The sequence below is a fragment of the Hemitrygon akajei genome, chromosome 1 (assembly GCF_048418815.1).
Source record: "Hemitrygon akajei chromosome 1, sHemAka1.3, whole genome shotgun sequence".
NCBI lineage: Eukaryota > Metazoa > Chordata > Chondrichthyes > Myliobatiformes > Dasyatidae > Hemitrygon > Hemitrygon akajei.
Window position 1 is genome coordinate 65,348,680 of NC_133124.1, and position 19,593 is coordinate 65,368,272.

General features: G+C 37.9%; 1 protein-coding gene across 2 annotated transcripts in view; it reads left to right on the forward strand.

Annotated features, from left to right (window-relative positions):
• Positions 1–19,593, forward strand: part of necab1 (N-terminal EF-hand calcium binding protein 1) — a 116,057-nt gene that overhangs the window by 84,934 nt on the left and 11,530 nt on the right. For both annotated transcript variants that reach the window (XM_073044560.1, XM_073044553.1), the window contains exons 7-9: positions 5,364–5,485; positions 11,023–11,090; positions 17,123–17,176. In XM_073044560.1, coding sequence (XP_072900661.1) covers positions 5,364–5,485; positions 11,023–11,090; positions 17,123–17,176 — 244 coding nt within the window. The remainder of the gene's footprint in view (positions 1–5,363; positions 5,486–11,022; positions 11,091–17,122; positions 17,177–19,593) is intronic.

Consider the following 19,593-nt stretch of genomic DNA (forward strand, 5'->3'; position numbering starts at 1 on the left):
CAAATCAATCTCCATGTTTTGATAAGGTGTTCCCTTGGACCCTGTAGAAGGATTTAAAACATCCTTAGCCACTGGTGAGAGATGCCGGAGGATTGGAAAATGTAGCCAGCCATTTATTTTTATTTATATTATTATTGCCGTTTTCATTGTTTATGAAACCATAAATTTCATACATTTTCTGCCTTTTTCTTTAACCATCTTTCTCTCCCTCTTCTGAAGAGATATGTGCTGCACTTTTTTAACATCTCAAACGTCTCTTTCCTCTTGCAAAGAGAGAAATGTGTTGTGCTTTGTTTTTACTTGACTGTGTCTCTCCTCTGGCAAAGAAAGTATTCTGCTCTTTCTTGTTAAACATGAATGTCTTGCTGCACTTCAACAGGTAACTTTTTTTTTGCCTCTGTTATGTTTTGTAACGCAAAACATAAAACTAATCCAAAGAAAAACATGGAGCCAGGGATAATGTGTCTACTTCCTTCTTACTTTTGTAAGGCGTGCAATTATGATGTGGTGACACAATGACGTCTGTCATTCACGTACTTCTACACTTAACCCATAATGAATTCTGTAAACAATAAAGACTGCCTAATCAAACAATATATTTACAATACTATTCAAATATTACAGAAATATTAAATGCACAACAAGTAAGTTGGTAATTATGCCTCAGAGATGCCAAAGGTTTCCAAAGGGATCAACGTGCCCAATGTACTACTACAAACACAAACTAGTAAAGGTTTCTCAGCGCACCTTCCTGTCTGCTCTTTGCAGATCTAACCTAAGTTATGGAGTTCCAATTTCTCATCCACTCTTCAGAATATGCAGCACTTTTTTAAGTAGCACCATTCGTGAAAATAGAATTACTTATTTGAGACAAGAGTGTCAAATTAGATTTATTTTGAAGATTTTTAGTATTTATTTGCCAATAACAGTGCCTGCATTCATTTTCCCTTTTCTATTGTCCTGAGAGATGTTCTTGAACTCCAGATTGGCGATTGGGTGTTATTTTAGGGATTTTTATTAAAAGGACATATTGACTTAGTTAATAATTAGTCTCTGACTCTAATTAAACACGTGTGTGTAAATAATCACATTTTAAATAAAGCTCACTTGTTTTCACCAGAATATCGATATTATCAGTAGAAAAGATGTCAATTGATCGAATCTTATCAAATTTTGAGGGCTTTTTTAAGCAACAATATTTTATAGTCATGAAAATCAAAAGAAATGTAGATGCTGGAAATCTAAAATAAAACAGAAAATATTGGGAGAGGGAGAGATACGCTATTGATCAGATTCAATGAAGAGGTTTGCTCCTACTGTTTGACAGCTAACCTTTGAAAAATGGTTGTGATTCCTGATTCTGCTCAGCTTCATATTCCATTAAATTTTCCAGCCTGCATCCATATGGTTGACACTCTGCAAATGGAAATGCCAAGGCAGAGTAAGCCTCATGTCCGTTCCACAAGGCTAAATCGTGACTTCTGAAAATAGTGGAAATTCTGTATAAAGTTTCTGTATAAAAAGAAAACAAGAGTACCTTAGAAATTTATTTGTTCTCCTTACTTGATAGGTCATATTTGTGTTGATCAGTTATATAATGAGTATCAATTCTCACCCTGTAGTACTGCAAAATGTTTCCTGGCCAGTATCTATCCAGTTTCCTTTATTTTTCCTTGACTGAATCTGACTGCACCGACCCATCTCCCTAGTGCATTCAGATCTTAAACACACACTGCATAGAAGTGTTTTCTCTCATGCCATATTTAATTCTTTAGCCAATCATCACCATTATTTGACTACAGGTTCTAGATCTTTTTGGCAATAGAAGCAATATCTCTTTATCTCAAAATTCAAGTTATGAGTAAATTTATTATCAAAGTACATTTATGTTACCATATATTACCTTGAGATTCATTTCCTTGCAGACATTTACAGGGGGAAAAAAGAAATATAATAGAATTTTATGAACATTTATGCATAATCAGACAAAGTCTGACAAACAACCAATGTGCAAAAGAAGACAAACTGTGCAAATAAAAATAATACTGAGAAAATAAATTGTAAAGAGGCTCTGAAAGTGAGTCTGTAGATCATAGCAACAGTTTGGTGAATGAAGTTATTCACACTAGTTCAGGAGCTGAATGGTTGTAGGGTAATAACTGTTCCTGAACCTGGTGGTGTTGGTTCTATACTTCCTCTCCGATGGTAGTAGCGAGAAGGGGGCATGGGCTGGATGGTAGGATGCTGCTTTCTTGTGACAATGCTCTATGTAAACGTACTTAATTGTGGAGACAGCTTTATGTGATAGACTAGGCAGTATCCACTAGTTTCTGCAGCCTTTTCCATTGAAGGGTATTGGTGCTTCCATACCAGACCATAATGCAATCAGTTAAGGTTCTCTCAACTGTGCATGTACAGAAGTTTGTCAAAATTTTTGGTGACATGCCAGATTCATGCAAATTTCTAAAAGTAGAGGTGCTGTTGTTCCTCCTTTGTGAAGGGTGTTCTGTCTGTACTCTTCATGATCTTAAGTATTGTTATAAACTCTTTGAAGGTATTGTCAGTTACCTCAGGGTATATTGGAAAGTTATTTGCTGTTGACCTTGGAATAGAATGTATGGTATTTTGGGCCTTTTCAAACTCTTCAGACAAGATCATTTACTACTCTGTCATCTGCTGAACAATAAATACTCTGCCACCATGAGGCCACGATACTTGAACACTTTGTAGTAGCAGGAGGAATAGGAGAAAAGAAATGATAATGAAGCAGGTAAAGACCAGGAAGACAGGATTAGTGATAAAGAACGGCCTTTACTATAAGGTGTGCTTCCAGGGCATATCCTGAGATTCACTTAGAAGTCTCATTCCTTTTGCTCAGAAAACAAAGTAACAGAACACGTCCCAAAATCCTCGTTGAATGGAATGCTAAGTAGCAAGAATCACTTCGCAATGGTACCTTTAAATCTCGCCAGTTCCTCTTCACAAATGATATTTGCATTGTGTTTTCCTCCAATATCAACATCCTTAGAATCATTATTGACCAGAAAACTGTTGTAGGCACTGAATTGCTGTAACTGCAAACAATATGAAGTTATAGTGGATTCTAAACTTCTTCATTTCTCAAAGCTGCACCACCTTCATAGTTTAATTAAGGACAGCAGGTCTCTGCAATATTACAATTTAAACATATGAAGCAATATCTCCTGTTTGCCTCAATAAGCCAGTTCAAAGAGAATGAAGAATGCTGTACCCTATTTGGTAGAAAGAGATCTGTTGATTTGCCATCTCTGTGAACTATATTGAATCTTCATTGTGGTTCATTGCAGACATGATGTATGCTGTTCCAAATGAATGATGAGTAAAAACTCCATCTTTACCAGAAACAGTAGCTTAACAAGGGCAGTTATCTAAATTGATTAAAATCTGCATGTGAATTCCAAATTATAATCTCAAGCCTGAGAAAAAGAAAATCTGTCACCTTCCTGTATGTTTGCTAATTGGTGCTTTTCCAGGTTCAACAATATTGGAATTCCCTTACCACAAGTAATGCTGTGTGAAAGGAATTCAGCTCCTTGTCTCCTTCAGTGCCATGTAGAAATATTCCTCTCAGTAATGCTTTTCATCATGAGTGAAAAAGAATGAAGAGAATCCTTCAGTCCATTTCCCGTGATGCCTTCCCTCTGTCAGTGATCACCATGATAAATTAGCTGACTTGAATACAAGCCAGTCAAACCTGTGCATTTGTTGACTAAATATCCTTGTGTGTGTTCTCTTCGTATCTATCCTCCATGTGATACTGAGTAATTCTCTAGTCTGTAACAAGCTATTTGATGTTTACTGTATTGAATTGAAGACTCCTAAAGTCTTGTGAGCTATTAGAAAATAAAGCTTGCAGTTTACAGCTCCTAAACCAACATACCAGGTACAAGCCCAATATGGTTTCCTAGAAACAATGAAACAATTTTTGTGGGTCCACTCCACAGTGCCATTGTATGTAATATTCTCAAATACAAATGTTCTCTTATTTTAATTATAGAGAGTCAAAAAAATTGCACAAAATGTATTTTCTATGGGCAGATCTGGCAGGTTTTTTTAAATCTTCATCACACTCATACCATACTCTGAATTTAGAATTGTTTGTTATAATTTATGAGTAGTATTGGAAATTTTTCAACTGAAATAAAAGTACTTTTGCCCAATCTTATTAAAAACAGTATATAATTGAATATTTTTCAGGTTTTCTTTTATTTAATAGATTGTCCAGGAGCTAGCTATCATGGAAAATAACACCAAGTATCATGTGAAGCATTTAAGCCCATTTTATTGCTGCAAGAAGCAAAAATATCTTTTGTAACTGTTATCCAAGCTAGGTCAAACAATTAGAGCATTTTCAGAATGAAAGTTTCCTACCTTAGGAATGTTTGTAATTTATTTATTCAATGGAGTGGAGTCTGATTACTTTTCAACGTATGGGTGATATAACGTGAATACCAAACTTAAATTTGCAAAAGTACATCGTTTGCTGATTCAGTTGTTGTAGGTGATTTATTGCTATGAGGAAATCTACTTAAGGAAAGCACACCTTCCTGGCAAGGTACATTTACAGCTTAAATTGAGATTATGAATTAACACAGGTTACCACCATTTAGATGAGTCCATAATTAGTCAAATTATTCAAATACTTTTACATTTCTTTGTTTCACTCTTTAGGAAGCTTGCTGTGAACCATTCTGAAGGGAAACTGAAAGAAGTGAGACAGATAGAGATAATTTTCTACTTTATAAAACTGGTTTCATGGACTTCATTTCACAATGAAAACAGTATGAAATGAGCTTTCCTCTCCATTAGTTGAGACAGACTATCATAAGTTTCTTGCAATTTCTGCAAATTTATAAGCTTCGTCACCCAAAAATCAACCCCGTAAATCATCCAGCTGCAGTGCAAGTGGACTAATTGTCACTGATCCACAAGCCCAAAGCGCTGCTTAAGACTCAACATTCATCAAAGCAAAAAGTAATACAAAAGGACAAAAATAAGTGTAATGTTTAATGAACAAATAAATTATGAAGCTTTATGGAAGCATTTTCTAACAACACTGACTAATAATGATCAAATTGACATTTATGTGACTGCCATAAAGTGAAGATATGCTCAGGCAGCTTTGAGAAAAGGTTTTACTTCCAGTAGGAACAAATCCACACAAATACAAATCTTTCCCGGCTATTTCTCATGCATATATTAAGAAGTTAAATAGCTTCACCGTCCTTGAGGAATACTTCTAAACTTCAACATCATGTTTTGAAAAGAAATGGTAGAGATAACATTAACAGCAAAACTAACTGCTTTTTTTTCCCCATTTATAGACAAGGTCCCGTGAAACCAGAGGTACTTTCAATTAACTGGTCAGGGAAACGCTCCATTCGAAAGCTTAAGAGAAATAATAGCCTGTCTCCAAGTAATACCAATTTCAGCATCTTAAACTCAGGTACTGTACTGTTCATCTGATATCTCAGTATTTCAAAGTTCAAGGTGTATTATCAAAGTACGTATTCTGTATACAACCTTGAGATCTGTCTACTTGCAGGCAGTCTTAAAACAAAGAAACACAATAGAACATATTAAAGTATTTATAGATTTACTTCATTTGATCTTGTCTTTTTTATCATGATACTGTTTTGCACCATGATCATTGATGTTTTATTTTTGATTTAAATAATTAATATATATTAACGATTTAAAGGGAAGTCATTGATCATCTTCTCGATATTGACTATCCTAACATTTTGACATTATAGTATGAGAAAACTGAACTGTTGCCAGGAGTGCACTTTAATACTATCAAAAATTTAGATGATTCTGAAGTAGCTTCCATTGAAATACTAATTTCTCAGTAGATCAAAGGAAACTACAAAGAATTGAAATAAGATGGGGGAATAAGATAAACCCTGGCAAGTACAAAAACCTTTATCCAGAGCTTTCAATGCAAATTGAATTCTGTGTAAAAATTCTGCATGAAGTCAGAATTTTGAGTGCTGTATGCAGAACTGAATTTCATACATTTGGAAGAATATTAAGGCCTTGCAAATGATATTGTTCAGATTTGCTAGAATGATATCTTGTATGAGGAAATATAAAGTCGGTGATTATTTTGAAAGATTGAGACTTTTGTCATTGATGCAAAGCAGCTTGGGTGCGAAAAGAGAAAAGCATCTAAACTTCGGAACAGGTTAAAGAACCAGATTATTTCAAGTACTTGAGGGTTTGAAAGTTAGGGGCATTTAAAGAAGATAGAATAAAAAGAGATTTAGAATAGAACACAGGAGAAACTTGGTTACATGGACAGTTGTGAAGTTGCGGTTCAGGCAGTATCTTCTCAACATTAAAAGTTAAATGAGATAGGTATTTGAAGAAAGGAAAGACTAAAATGATATCTATTTAAAGTTACTTTCCCTGATTGAGGATAGGCTTCAGTCTGGTGTTTTTCGATAAATAATCCCTTTCTGTCTACTCTGCAATTTCAAGCAATCAAAGTTTGTTTGATAATTGATTATAGATTTCTTTTTCAGCAATTGTAGTAAAGACCAATTTATCTTACACATTTCAGAAATCAATTGCAGAGAATATCACTTTGGAAAAATAAGTTAATAGATTTCAACAATTTCCAAGAGTTTGGTGAAGTAATTGAGACAACACAAGATAATAAATTTTTCAGGTCACAATGCATTGCCCTTAACAGGTGTTATGAGAGCTATAGTATATTTAACCATCAGTTAAAAGCTTAAACCACCTTGTTTTGTGAACTAGTTCACCATATTTTCTATTGTGAATTGGCATGGAAATAGTTCATGCAAAGGAAGAGAACTTTGACCTGATAATTCATCACAAGAAATTTCGAAGAATTTAAGTGCCACGGCAACATCCTACCACTTGAATGTGTTGAACACTAATCTGACTCTGTGTGATGTGAACACTATAATTATAAATATACTTAAGAAAATGCTAAATGTGATAAAATTGTTCCTAAACCAGTAGGAAACACATAATTCACCAGGAGCTGCACAAGTTGGAAAGCCAGGCTCAATAAAAGTGATTAAACTTTTAAGTTATAGCAAACTTCATGTTTGGAAACATACATTTAGTGAATTGTGTATGGAGATTTGGAAGGGGATGCAAATATTACCAGTATCAATATTAAAAAGAAAAGCATTGAAGGAAAGCAGTGATTGGTCTGTCATGTGACATCATGGGATTGCTTGATTTTGCAGCCTGGTCCATCAACCAGTTGATATTTGACCCACTATTTCTGTGTGTGAATGTGTTCATTGTTTCTGGGTGACTACGAGTAAAGCAGACCTATTCGGCTGCACTGGACACAAGAAATATTTTTTAATTCTAATTGTGGCAATGTAGATGGGATCTGTGACTCCCACTTTTTTGGAATACATGTTCACACTTGAATAATGAGCATAATTGGAAAAGTTGAGGAATACTGTGATTCACAATACCCCGGGAATGTTTCTATCGAACGTTTGGACTGCTTTCCTTCACAGAAAATGACTTCATTGAGCCCAATAAAAAAAAAAACAGTATCCTGCTCAGTGTATGCAATCCGAAAACATATGACATCATCCAAAGTTTGGTGAGCCCCAATTTTGCCTCTTCAAAATTCTATGAGGAACTTGTGAGATTAATTGAGTCTCATTACAATCCTAAACCATCAGTTATTGTGCAACACTTTAGACTCAACACTCGCATTCAACCAGAAAGTGAATCAGGGGCAACCTTTGTGGCTGAATTAAGAACTCTGACTGAATTTTGTGATTTTTGAAGCTGTTCGAGAAGGCCTACGAGATCACTTGGTTGTCGGTGTAAATGTGTTCACATTCAATGGCAGAATCAGAGCTCACACTTAAGGCAGCAATTGATATTGCAAATGGCATGGGAGCAGCAGATAAGAATGCAGTTCTGTTGCAACAGGACAAAGTTCAAGGAGAGGCAATATCCTTATCACCTACAACTGTCACAGATTATACTGAATTAACAAAGTGTCCCTAGCTAAGAAAAAAAAGGAACTATACTCTAGGTTTCCAACGTCACCAGAAACCTACTGACTGATGACACTGAGATTCCGTCTGATGTGCTTGCCAAAAGAAAGGACGCTTGGCAAGAGTTTGGCCTCCATTCAAACCAGAATGTTCCACAGCAGCACAGTACATGGTTGCAGAATTGGAAGGGTTCATAATGTGCCCAGATCATCTCGGGCCAGTTCCCCCTGTACCGATGGTTTTAAAGATTAACAGCAGACCCATTCCCTTTGAACATGACTCTGGAAGTTCTATTACTCTCTGCAGTGAACAGACATGGGTAGATATGTTTGGCTCTGCCACCGCATTACGGACTGAAGACTTTTATAGGGGATCAGTTGCAGCTATTTGGTTGTGGCAGGGCTCTCCTTGAGCATGAAAACCAATCACACTAACTACCAGTGCGTATCACTAAGGGAGAAGTGAATTTGCTCGGCCGCGATTGGCTACAGCAAGTGTCTGTCCTAAGTGTTTATCATTGTAAATTGTCCTGTGATTAGGTTAGAGTAAAATCGGGATTGCCGGGGCAGCCCTGCTTGAGGGGCCAAAGGGCCTACTCTACACTGTAGAATAGAGGTGATGGTTGGTCCAGTGTTCCGAGGTTTTAAAAAGGCATTTGATAATATACCAGACTGTTACATGCTATTCTGGGTAACTTATTAGTGTGCATGTGCATAGATAATTGGTTAAATGATGTAAATGAGAGTTGGAATAATAGATCACATTTAAACTGGTAGACTGGTAATGGTGGAGAACCTCAGAAACCATACTGAGCCCTCACTACATTAATTTCAATGACAAAGACTGACTTTGTAAATTTTAATAAAGTTGTGAGGGAAGTGGGCTGTGAAGTATTGTATATGCAAGGAGATAGAGACAGGTTAGTGAGTGGGAAGGCAGCTTATGGAGTATAATATGGAAAATATTCACCCTGGGTTAGTACCCTGAGTACTAAAGACCTGTGATGATCAACTGGCTGGAGTGTTCACTAATGCCTTTATCCTCAATAATGTGCTTCAGTTAAACCAAAGCCTAAGAAGAACTTGGTAACCTGCCTCAATGACTATCATCTCCTGCCACTTACATCCACTGTGATGAACTGTTTTGAGAGGGTGGTGATGAAGCATATCAACTCCTGCCTGAGGAACGACAGAACCGCTCCATTTGCCTCCCAGCACAACAGAGCTATCTCACTGGCTCCTCACTCAACCCCGAACGATCTGGACAGCAAAGATACATACATCAGGATTCATCGAATATCACTCGGCATTCAATACTACCATCCCCTCAAAATTAACCAATAAACTTCAAGTCCTTGGCCTTAATGCTTCCTTGTGCAATTGGAGCCTTGATTTCCTCACTTGCAGACCCCAGTCAGTTCAGACAGACAACAACATCAGCACAGGTACACCACAATGCTGTGTGCTTAGACCCCTGCTCTACTCACTTTATACATGACTCTGTGGCAAAGCACAGCTCCAATGCCATATTCAAGTTTGCTGATGACATCACTGTCGTTGGGCACATCAAATGTGGTGACAAATCAGTATATAGGTGGGAGATTAAAAATCTGGCTAAGTGGTGCCACAATAACCTTTCACTCAAAGTTATCAAGATCAAGGAGTTGATTATTGTCTTCAGGAGAGGGAAACCAGAGATCCTTGAGCCAGTCCTCATCAGGGTATGAGAGGTAGAGAGGGTCAGCAACTTTAAATTCCTCAGTGTTATCATTTCAGAGGATCTGGCCTGGGCCTAGCATGTAAGTGTAATTACGAAGAAAGCACTGCAGTGCTCCTACTTTCATAGAAGTTTGTGAAGATTCAGCACAACATCTAAAACTTTGACAAATTTCTATAGATATGTGGTGGAGAGTATTTGTCTGGTTGCATCACAGCCTGGGATGGGAACATCAATGCCCTTGACTGTAGTCGAATTGGCCTAGTCCATTATTGGTAAGGCAGCATCCATCATCAAGACCCCAACCATTCAGGGCAGGCCATACTTTCTTCTCACTACTGCCATCAGGAAGAAGGTACAGGGGCCTCAGGACCCACACCACCAGGTTCAGTAATAGTTATTAACCCCGAATCAATAGGCTCTTGAACTAGAGAGTTAACTTCACTCACCCCATCTCTGAACTACTCCCATAACCTAAGGACTCACTCTCAAAGACTCTTCATCTCATATTCTCAATAGTTATTGCTTATTTATTTATTATTATTCTTTTTTGTATTTGATTAGTTTGTTGCCTTTTGCACATTGGCAGTTTGTCCGTCCTGTTGAGTGCTGCCTTTCATTGATTCTATTGTGTTTCTTCTGTGTATGCCTGCAAGAAAATGAATCTCAGCATTGTATATGGAGACATGCATGTACTTTGATAATAAATTTATTTTGAACTTCGAACTTTGGTTAAAGAAACCAAATATTCTTTAAGTAATGAGGTATAGCAGAAAAGAAACATTTTTGCACTACCTTACTTCACCTTTTCTATTTTTTATTTGTAATTTATAATTTAATTTTTTAAAATTATATTTACTATTGATTTGTACTCCAGGGAGCATGAAGCGCAGAATCAAATATCGCTGTGATGATTGTATGCTCTAGTATCAATTGTTTGGCCACAATAAAGGAATAAAGTAATAAACATGTAGCCATACCAAAGAATCAAAAAGGTAAATGATATCTTGGGTGCTTCAGAATTAAGACTGTCCTCTTTTCATTAAGTTTAAAAAAACTGAAAAGCAAAAGACACATTAACAGTTTTGCTAATCTAAATCTAAGGTTGTATTGCAGCTATTCACAACCAGCATGAATAATAGTGAAAAAAATATTTAGACGAGTGGCTATGATCTTTTAGATAAACATTCATCAAAAGAGAAATCTAGTCCATCATGATTTTAAATAAATTATGCATTTTTAAAATCTTTTGTCTATATAGATGAGGATACAAAGTGGGTAACCCAGATAAATAGGCTTCAAAAGCTAATTGACCGCCTGGAAAAGAAGGTATGATTGTTAAGAATGTGACATGTGTAACGAGGTGCCTTCATATTAGTAAATATAATTTAAAACTAATAGAGAAAAATTCCTGGCATTATATGTAACATTGGTCTTGTTAATTGACATAGAATAAATAAGAATATTTGTACACATATTGCACTTATCTATAGGTAATACATTTAATTCCTTTTTTAAACTGTCGCTTATTATCAAGCTATTTTCTACTTTTGAACAGCTCATCTTTCCCACCCTGTTTCCTGGTTTTAAGTTTGTGCTAGTGGTTACCTTTATTCTAATACACTTGATTACATGTGTTTATTTTGTGAAATATAAATTGTTTTATCATATTGAGTGAATGAAAATTTATAAAATAATATTGATTCATTTAAAGGAGCAAAAAGCTTGTGGAGTTCATTTAATTAAAGTAATCATTTTGTATGCTATCTTTATTATAAGAAAATATAGTGGCAAAATATCAGCAACAGAATTGAAAATTAGAAAATACCATCAAATTTGCTCATTGGATTACCCCCTTAAGATACATCTTAACTAAATCTCTCTGGTACGAAGAATGCTATTCTTAGGTTTGGTAATTTCCTTTAACAATTCTATCAGACAATCTACAAAGCTCTGTGTGTTACTCTTAGTTGAGTCAATTAGTCACTTCTAAAGTAATAGAATTATAGAGTAATACAGCACAGATACAGGTCCTTTGGCCTAGTGGGTTCATGGTGACCTTGATGCTGACCCAGCTAGATCCAATCTCCTGCATATGTACAGTCCATATCCATCAAAGCCCTGCCACCCCACCACCCTCCATGTACTGTCCCAGTGGCCAAATATTTTAATTCAAATTCCCATTCACTTTCAGACATGTTGGTCCATGGCCCCTTCTTGTGCCAAGATGAGGCTCCCCTCAGGGTGGAGGAGCAACACCTTATATTGCATCTGGGAACTCTTCAACCTGATGCCATGAATATCAATTTTTTTTCCCTCTCAGTAAACAATTTTCTTTTCCCCACCCCTCCACCTTTCCCTTATTCCCCACACTGACCTTCTCACCTGCCTATTACTTTCCCCTAAGTCCCCCCACCCTACCCTTCCTATGGTCCATCTCCTCTCCTATCAGATTCCTTCTTTTCCAGCCCTTGGACCTCTCCCACACACCTGACCACCTATCTCCTTCCAGCTAGCTCCTCTTTCCCCTGCCCCCAGCTTTTTATTCTGGCATCCCCCCCACCGCCCTCACTTCCTTCTCAGTCCTGCAGAAAGTTCTTGTCCAGAAACGTTGACTGTCTATTCATTTCCATAGATGCTGCCTGCTCTCCTGAGTTCCTCTAGAATTTTGTGTGTGTTACTATCCAAGTGGTTCTTAAACGTATCATGGATTCTATGCATCCTAACATTGCAAACCAGCTTTCCATACTGGACCTTGTTGGGATCTTGCAAACATCCAAATATACAACATCCACTACTCTACCCTCACCGACCGTTTTGGTCATCTCTTCAAAAAACACTTTTTGGCTTCTTTCAGCACAATTTACCATGAACAAAACCATGTTGACTCATCCTAGTCAAACTCTATCCAAATGCTGGTAGATGTCCCTCTGAATTCCCTCCAGTAACAAGCTGACCGGTAATGTCAGGCTGACCAGCTTGCACTCCCCTGGCTTGTCCTTGCTACTCTTAAAAACAGAATAACATTAACTACCTTCCAGTTTCCTGTAACTTCACCAGTGGCTAATGATGAATATCTTTGCAATGGCCTCCTTAATTTCTTCTCCAGTCTTTCATAAAATACGAGGATGTACTCAGTCAGGCCCTGGGAATGTATCCACCTTACTATATCGTAAGACTGTAGATATATTCTCCCTGCTAATATGAATGTTCTCTATCTCCACTTGTTTCTCTTGTCTCTCAAACAACCACGTTTTTCCCTTCAGCAAACATCAAGCAAAATATTCATTAAAAATCCCACCCATCTCCTGTGGCTCAAGACATTGGTGGCCCTGCAGATCTTTAAGAAGCCTCTCTCTCCCAAGCCACCCCTTTATTCTTTATATAGCTATAAAACATTATAGTCCAAAGGGTTTTGAGTTTATTTGTTTTAGTCAAGATGCTTTAAAGCTAACTATGGGGAGAAGCTCAGTCTGATATTGTGTTACTTTGAATTATTTTAATTAAATATTCCTGATCACCACAGAGATGTGTGAGCAGTTTGAAAGGCCTTTGACAGCACAAGCTGATAGAAGTCTATCAGGACAGTCTGAGCTGGCGTAGGAGTGCTGCATGTTGCTTGCTCAACATCTGCTCTGCTTTGTGGGACAAAGATTATGCAAGACAGCTGTTTGCTGGCAAAATCTAATTGTGACCATACTACTCAGCCGCTGGATGTATTTCAAGTACAGGCCATCTTGAGTACAGTTATGTACAACTGATTCATAATGAAGTTTTTAAAATGTATATTAATCTTTTTTCAGTTTAAATATTTTTTGAATCCGTCTTTGATGTTGAAATTTGCTTGACTTGTATTCAATGTTAATTGCTCAATGTCAAGCAGGAGGGAAGACTATCAATTAGGGTCGGGGCAACAAGTAAATTCAACAATTATAAAACACCAATCTTTTGAGTTTATAACCACATTATGATGCTGTTGTGCTATACAGAGATCCCAACCTGGAAATGCAATGCATTATTAACACATTTAAATCATTCTCAAAAGGATCTGGAAATCCATGAGGGGGAAACATCTAGCCTCAGAAATGAATTCTTTAATATAGTGTTCCCTGAGAACCAAAATGAGCAGGACTGATTCCTCCACAACTGTGAGGAGCCCTTAGTCTCTCTTCCAATACAGCCAGTTTATCTTTTGGACCTTCCATAATCAGTGATCAACAAACCACACATCCTGTCACTTCCTAAAACCCATTCTGAAGCCTGTACACCTTTAGATTAACAAAGACTGTCCCTCAGAGATTCCTACTGCAGCCTCTTGTTGCTTATTTTCATAAGCACCTAGCATACAATTTGACCATAAGATGTAGGCCATTTGGCCCATCAAGTCTGCTCTACCATAGCATCATGGCAGATCCAATCTTCCCCTCAGCCCCAGTCTCCTGTCTTCGCCCTGTTATCCTTTATACCCTAACTAATCACGAACCTATCAACCTCTGCCTTATGTATACATAAAGATCTGGCCCCCAAGCTGCCTGTGGCAAAGAATTCCACGGATTCACCACCCTCTGTCTAAAGAAATTTCTCTGCATCTCCATTCTAAAAGAACGCTCCTCTATTCTGAGGTTGTGTCCTCCGGTCTTAGAATGTCCCACCATAGGAAACATCCTCTCCATGTCCACTCTATTAAGTCCTTTCACCATTCGATAGGTTTCAATGAGGTCACCCTCATTCTTCAGAATTCTAGTGAATACAGGCCCAGAGCCATTAAATAACATTAAATGACAAACCATTCAAACCCGGAATAATTTTCGTGAATCTCCTTTGAACCCTCTTCAGTTTCAGCACAGCCTTTCTAAAATAAGGAGCCCAAAACTATTCACAATACCCCAAGTGAGGCCTCACCAGTTCCTTATAAAGTCTCAACATTACATCCTTGCTTTTATATTCTATTATATTTGACTGGCTGTTTGTACAGGAAAAAAGAAAAGAATTAGGTCCTGCCATTCGGTTTGATACAGTCTACTCCTGGCTTTTTTTCAACCATCTATGTCTTCTTCTACTCCGATAAACTGTGCATGAAATCACCACATTTCTTGTAACCAACCAATTTTACAAAGCCCACATCGCATCCTGCTCTTCAGAGGATGAAGCAGAGAAATGAAACATTTGGTATTCATCCTTCTGCATAGTTATGCAACCTCTAAAGCAGCTTTTGGTTTTTAATTATTCCAGGAAATAGACATAAGATGTATTAATCCACAGAGACCATATGCTGCAAAGGATGCTCTAATGAGAAATGCTGTTTGCTGGAATTTCACTTATAACCATTTCTAGCATTGGCAATGACTGTTGAAGTTACAACTGTTTTGTGTCTAGATCGATTACAAACTACCACTACCCTGAAAATAACATAAGCCAATTAGTTAAACACACGTTTTAAACAAAATGACAAATGCATGGTTTGGTAGAATAAATCATCTAGCTTTCATAAACATCTAAGGGCAGTATGACCTAACATTGCAGTTTTAGAGCACAAGATTCCCCAAGCTGCAGGGAATCACGGGCTGCAGCGAATAGTTTATTACTCAACTGATGATTTTTTTTCAACACCAGCAGCACCAAAGCAAGTTTCAAAACTTTCCTAACACAGTGATTTTTTTCAGTGAAAAATCGCACCTACGCATGTGAACAAGAGAAAGCTGTGTGTACCATAACAGTTTATCTCAGATAACTCAGTTTATCTGTCCTCTTGTCTCCTTGCACGCTTTGGTATCACATATTGTTAGAAAACAAAACATCATGGAATACTTTGTTATGCTTAAGATGCTATGATATTACACGTTGATAAGGAGGGATAAAAAAGATAAAATTCATAAATCTGGATTACTTTGGTCTAAAGATTTTCCAGTGGATCAGTCTTATTTTTACTCAGGCGTATCTGCTATATCATAAGTTGGAGAGCACCTCACAAAAATGAATCTTTTTCACACTTTACATCAAATTTCCTCAAATAAAACACATGATAAGCAGATTTATTTTTGAAGCTGTTAATCCAACAACTACAGTACCACCTAATTTAGTCACTCATTAGCCTAGATGCAAAATCTGATTGGAGAAGGGTAAGGGATGTCTTCCAGGTAAAACAATGAGACATAGGAGCGGAATTAGGCCATTCAGCCCATCAAGTCTGCTCCGCCATTCCATCATGGCTGATCTCGGATCCCACTCAACCCCATACACCTGCTTTCTCACCATATCCTTTGATGCCCTGACCAATCAGGAAACAATCAAATTCTGCCTTAAAGATATTCAATGGACTTGTCCTCCACCGCAGTCTGTGGCAGAGCATTCCACAGATTTACTATTGTCTGGCTAAATAAATTCATCCTTACCTATGTTCTAAAGGGTCACCCCTCAATTTTGAGGTTGTACTCTCTAGTTCTGGATACCACATCCTCTCCACGTCCACCCTATCTAGTCCTTTCAACAATCAGTAGGTTTCAATGAGATCCCCTTGCGTTCTTCTAAATTCCAGTGGGTACAGGCCCAAAGCTACCAAATGCTCCTCATATGTTAACCCCCTCCATTCCTGGAATCATTTACGTGAACCTCCTCTGGACTCTATTCAATGACAACACGTCCTTTCTGAGATATGGGGCTCAAAACTGTTGGCAATACATGCCTCCTTGAGTGTAATATAAGCCACTAATCATGTCATATAACACAAAGCAGGCCTTTTGGCCCAAAGAATTCATGCTGACCCAATTACATTTATTCTACACTAATCCAATATTGTATTTTTGTTTCCACATTCTCATCAATCTTGCTCTCTTCTCCTCTGGATTCTTCAAGTCATCCACATATTAAAGACAATATACAGTGGCTAACTAGTCTATCACTTGTGTGTCTTTAGGATGTGGATGGAAACCAGAGGACTTGGAAGAAATGTATAGTCGCAGGGAGAACATGCAAAGTCCACACAGCACTCTCTGTCAGCATTGAACCCAGTTGCTGGAGCTTGACATAGCTGCACCACTGTGTCACCAAACTTGTCCCTATTTGGGACAGGAACCATATTCTTAGAGGTGGGGGTGAAAAAGCACAAGTCACAGGAGTTTGGACTAACAACAAAGCAACAAACTCACTTCAGATAAAACTGCTATTGAGCAGAATAATTGCCAAGATTTCAGAACTCATGCGAAGTTATTTGAATTATGATCTTTGATTTCCTGTTCATTCGTAGAATAAGCAGTGAGTCGCAGATTGTTTCATTGCAGTGTTCCTAGTGTGGATGGAAGTGCAGAATGTTGACTTTATATTTTGTTGATTCATGTGTCTGTATTGGTATCATTGATTTACAGGACTTAAAGCTCGAACCACGGGAGGAAGAAGTATTGGAGGGAAATGCCAAGTCTGTAAGTGAGTCTTACATTAGTCAGACCTAAAATGGTTTCCATTCTTGAGAGCATGGAAACTATATTGTGACCGTGTTTGGGAGGTCAGAAAGACATGAAATATTGCCCAGTCCAGAATTTCTTTTGCCAAAATAGAATTTTGATGTCAAATGTCAGCAGCAATTTGGTTCAAAAGGAGCTCAGTTGCTTAAATTGTTTGATGCTAGAGAAGGCTGTTGTCTGACTAAGAAAATATCTGGAAGCATCTGAATTGAATTGACTTTATTTCATATATCCTTCACATACATGAGGAGTAAAAATCCTTACGTAACATCTCTGTCTGAATGTACAATGCACAATTTATAGTAATTTTTAATAAACAGTATGTGCAACAGGACAGTCAATATAACATAGAAATACAATTATATCAGCATCAATTCATCAGTCTGATGGCCTGGTAGGAGAAGCTGTTCCAAAGCCTGTTGGTCCTGACTTCAGTGCTGTGGTACCATTTCCCGGATGGTAGCAACTGGAACCGTTTGTGTTTGGGGTGACTCTGGTCCCAGTGATCCTTCAGGCCCTTTAAGCACACCCAACATTAATGTCACAAAAAATTATAACTATGGGCATAACAGTTCAGCAAGCCTGATTTAAATTAGCTGAAGTAGAAATTTCTTGAGATTTTACTTTTAAGGAAGATATGATTATAACTTTTATAGTGAAATTTAACATATGCTGGCTGGTGGCAAAGTGGCATCAGCACTGGACTTCAGACCGAAGGCTCACGAGTTCAAATCCAGCCGGCTCCCTTGCACGCTTTCCGTCCGTGCTGGGTTGAGCGTCGAGCTATTAACGTAGCCTGATAAAAATAAGAAAGCCTGCTACAAAAATTGTCATCATGACAGCGTCCTGATGAATCCACTTGGAGTTAAGGGCTTTCTTCTTCTTTACATATGTATAAAGAAAAATATCTTTGGCTGGCAGCTGCCCAAAGTATTCTGGTCACCTCTAACCTGGCTCATTTCCAAATTTTGTTTCAATACATACATTTAATGTCAGAGAAATGTATGTCAGAGAAATTCTTTTTCTTTGCAAACATCCACAAAAACAGTGGAGTGCCTCAAGGAATGAATAACAATTAAATGTTAGGACCCCAAAGCCCCCCCTGGCTCCCCCCTCATACATCAACAAAGCAACGATCCCTCCCCCACCAGCAAAAAAGCATTGGCACTCCTCACCGAGCACTCGAGCGTGCAGCAAAGCACTAATAAAGATTCAGACTTGCAGTACCACAAAGACTACTCATTTACCTGGTATTCAACACACCACGGGCTCTCTCTCTCCCTAATAAGGGAAAAAAGAGGTGTCCTCGTTTCACAGCAAGAGAGGAGACATAACAAAACAACTCACCGATTTACAGTGTTAGAAGTCTCTTGTGTCCCTTTTTCCAAGCTCGGTGCCTAGAGATCTTGGGTCGCTGGGCACGCAGCCAGCAGCCAGCTCACTGCTTTCAATCTTCCGTGTTCTACCACAACACACTAGGTGGCGGCACTGACTTCGAATCTGTCCGCCTCCAGACCCGTGAAAATCCAGTACCCTGAAGGCTCACTAGCCTTCCAGGTCGCGTCCTTGACATATGGAAGAGCAGCCAGTGGTGAGGCCCTGAGAGCGGGACCCATTTATGACAGTAATGTGATGAACCTTATTGTCTCAAATAATCATGAGTCACTGGAACACTTGAGAGACTGTGCAGAATCTTTGAATATTTTTAAGGTACACATTGATAGATGAGGTGGCATGGCATTTCTACAAACAAGACAGGATTAGTTAATAGTTTCACACTTAGAGATCCTCATAGGAAATGTGATCACAGTTTTATTGCTGTAATGAAAGGAAGTATGTTAAAAATCATGTAATTATCTTTATCTTAACCTGTAATACATATATTCAGCTTCAGGAAAGTTAGGTTCTTTATCACCCTCCACGGAACCTTTGAGTGTCCTCTTCTTCAGCGTATTGTGCCTTTGGAATTGCATCCAATCTGTTGGGTAAATGCCTGTCGTACCATTGGGATAATCTGCACCTAAACTGTGCTGGGAGCAGTGTTCTAGTAAGCCACATTACTAAATAATAGACATAATTTTAAACTAAGCAGTAAAGGTAAGGGATCACAGTGGCAAAGATTTTGTAAGTGAAAGCAACAAGCCAGAGAGGAACATATTAATATTGGAAATGTTAAACAGATTGAAAAAAAAGTACAAGATTGTACTCTAAGAAATTCTGTAGAAAAGGCAGAACAAATAAATGCACAGAAAGATTCTTTATTTGAAAACACATAGCCGTTACAAATCTTAGCTTGGGGCCTGAACGTTGAAGGGTATGTGGCATATAGGAAGGACAGAGAAACAGAGAAAGAGTAAATGAAATGGTTCTGTGAA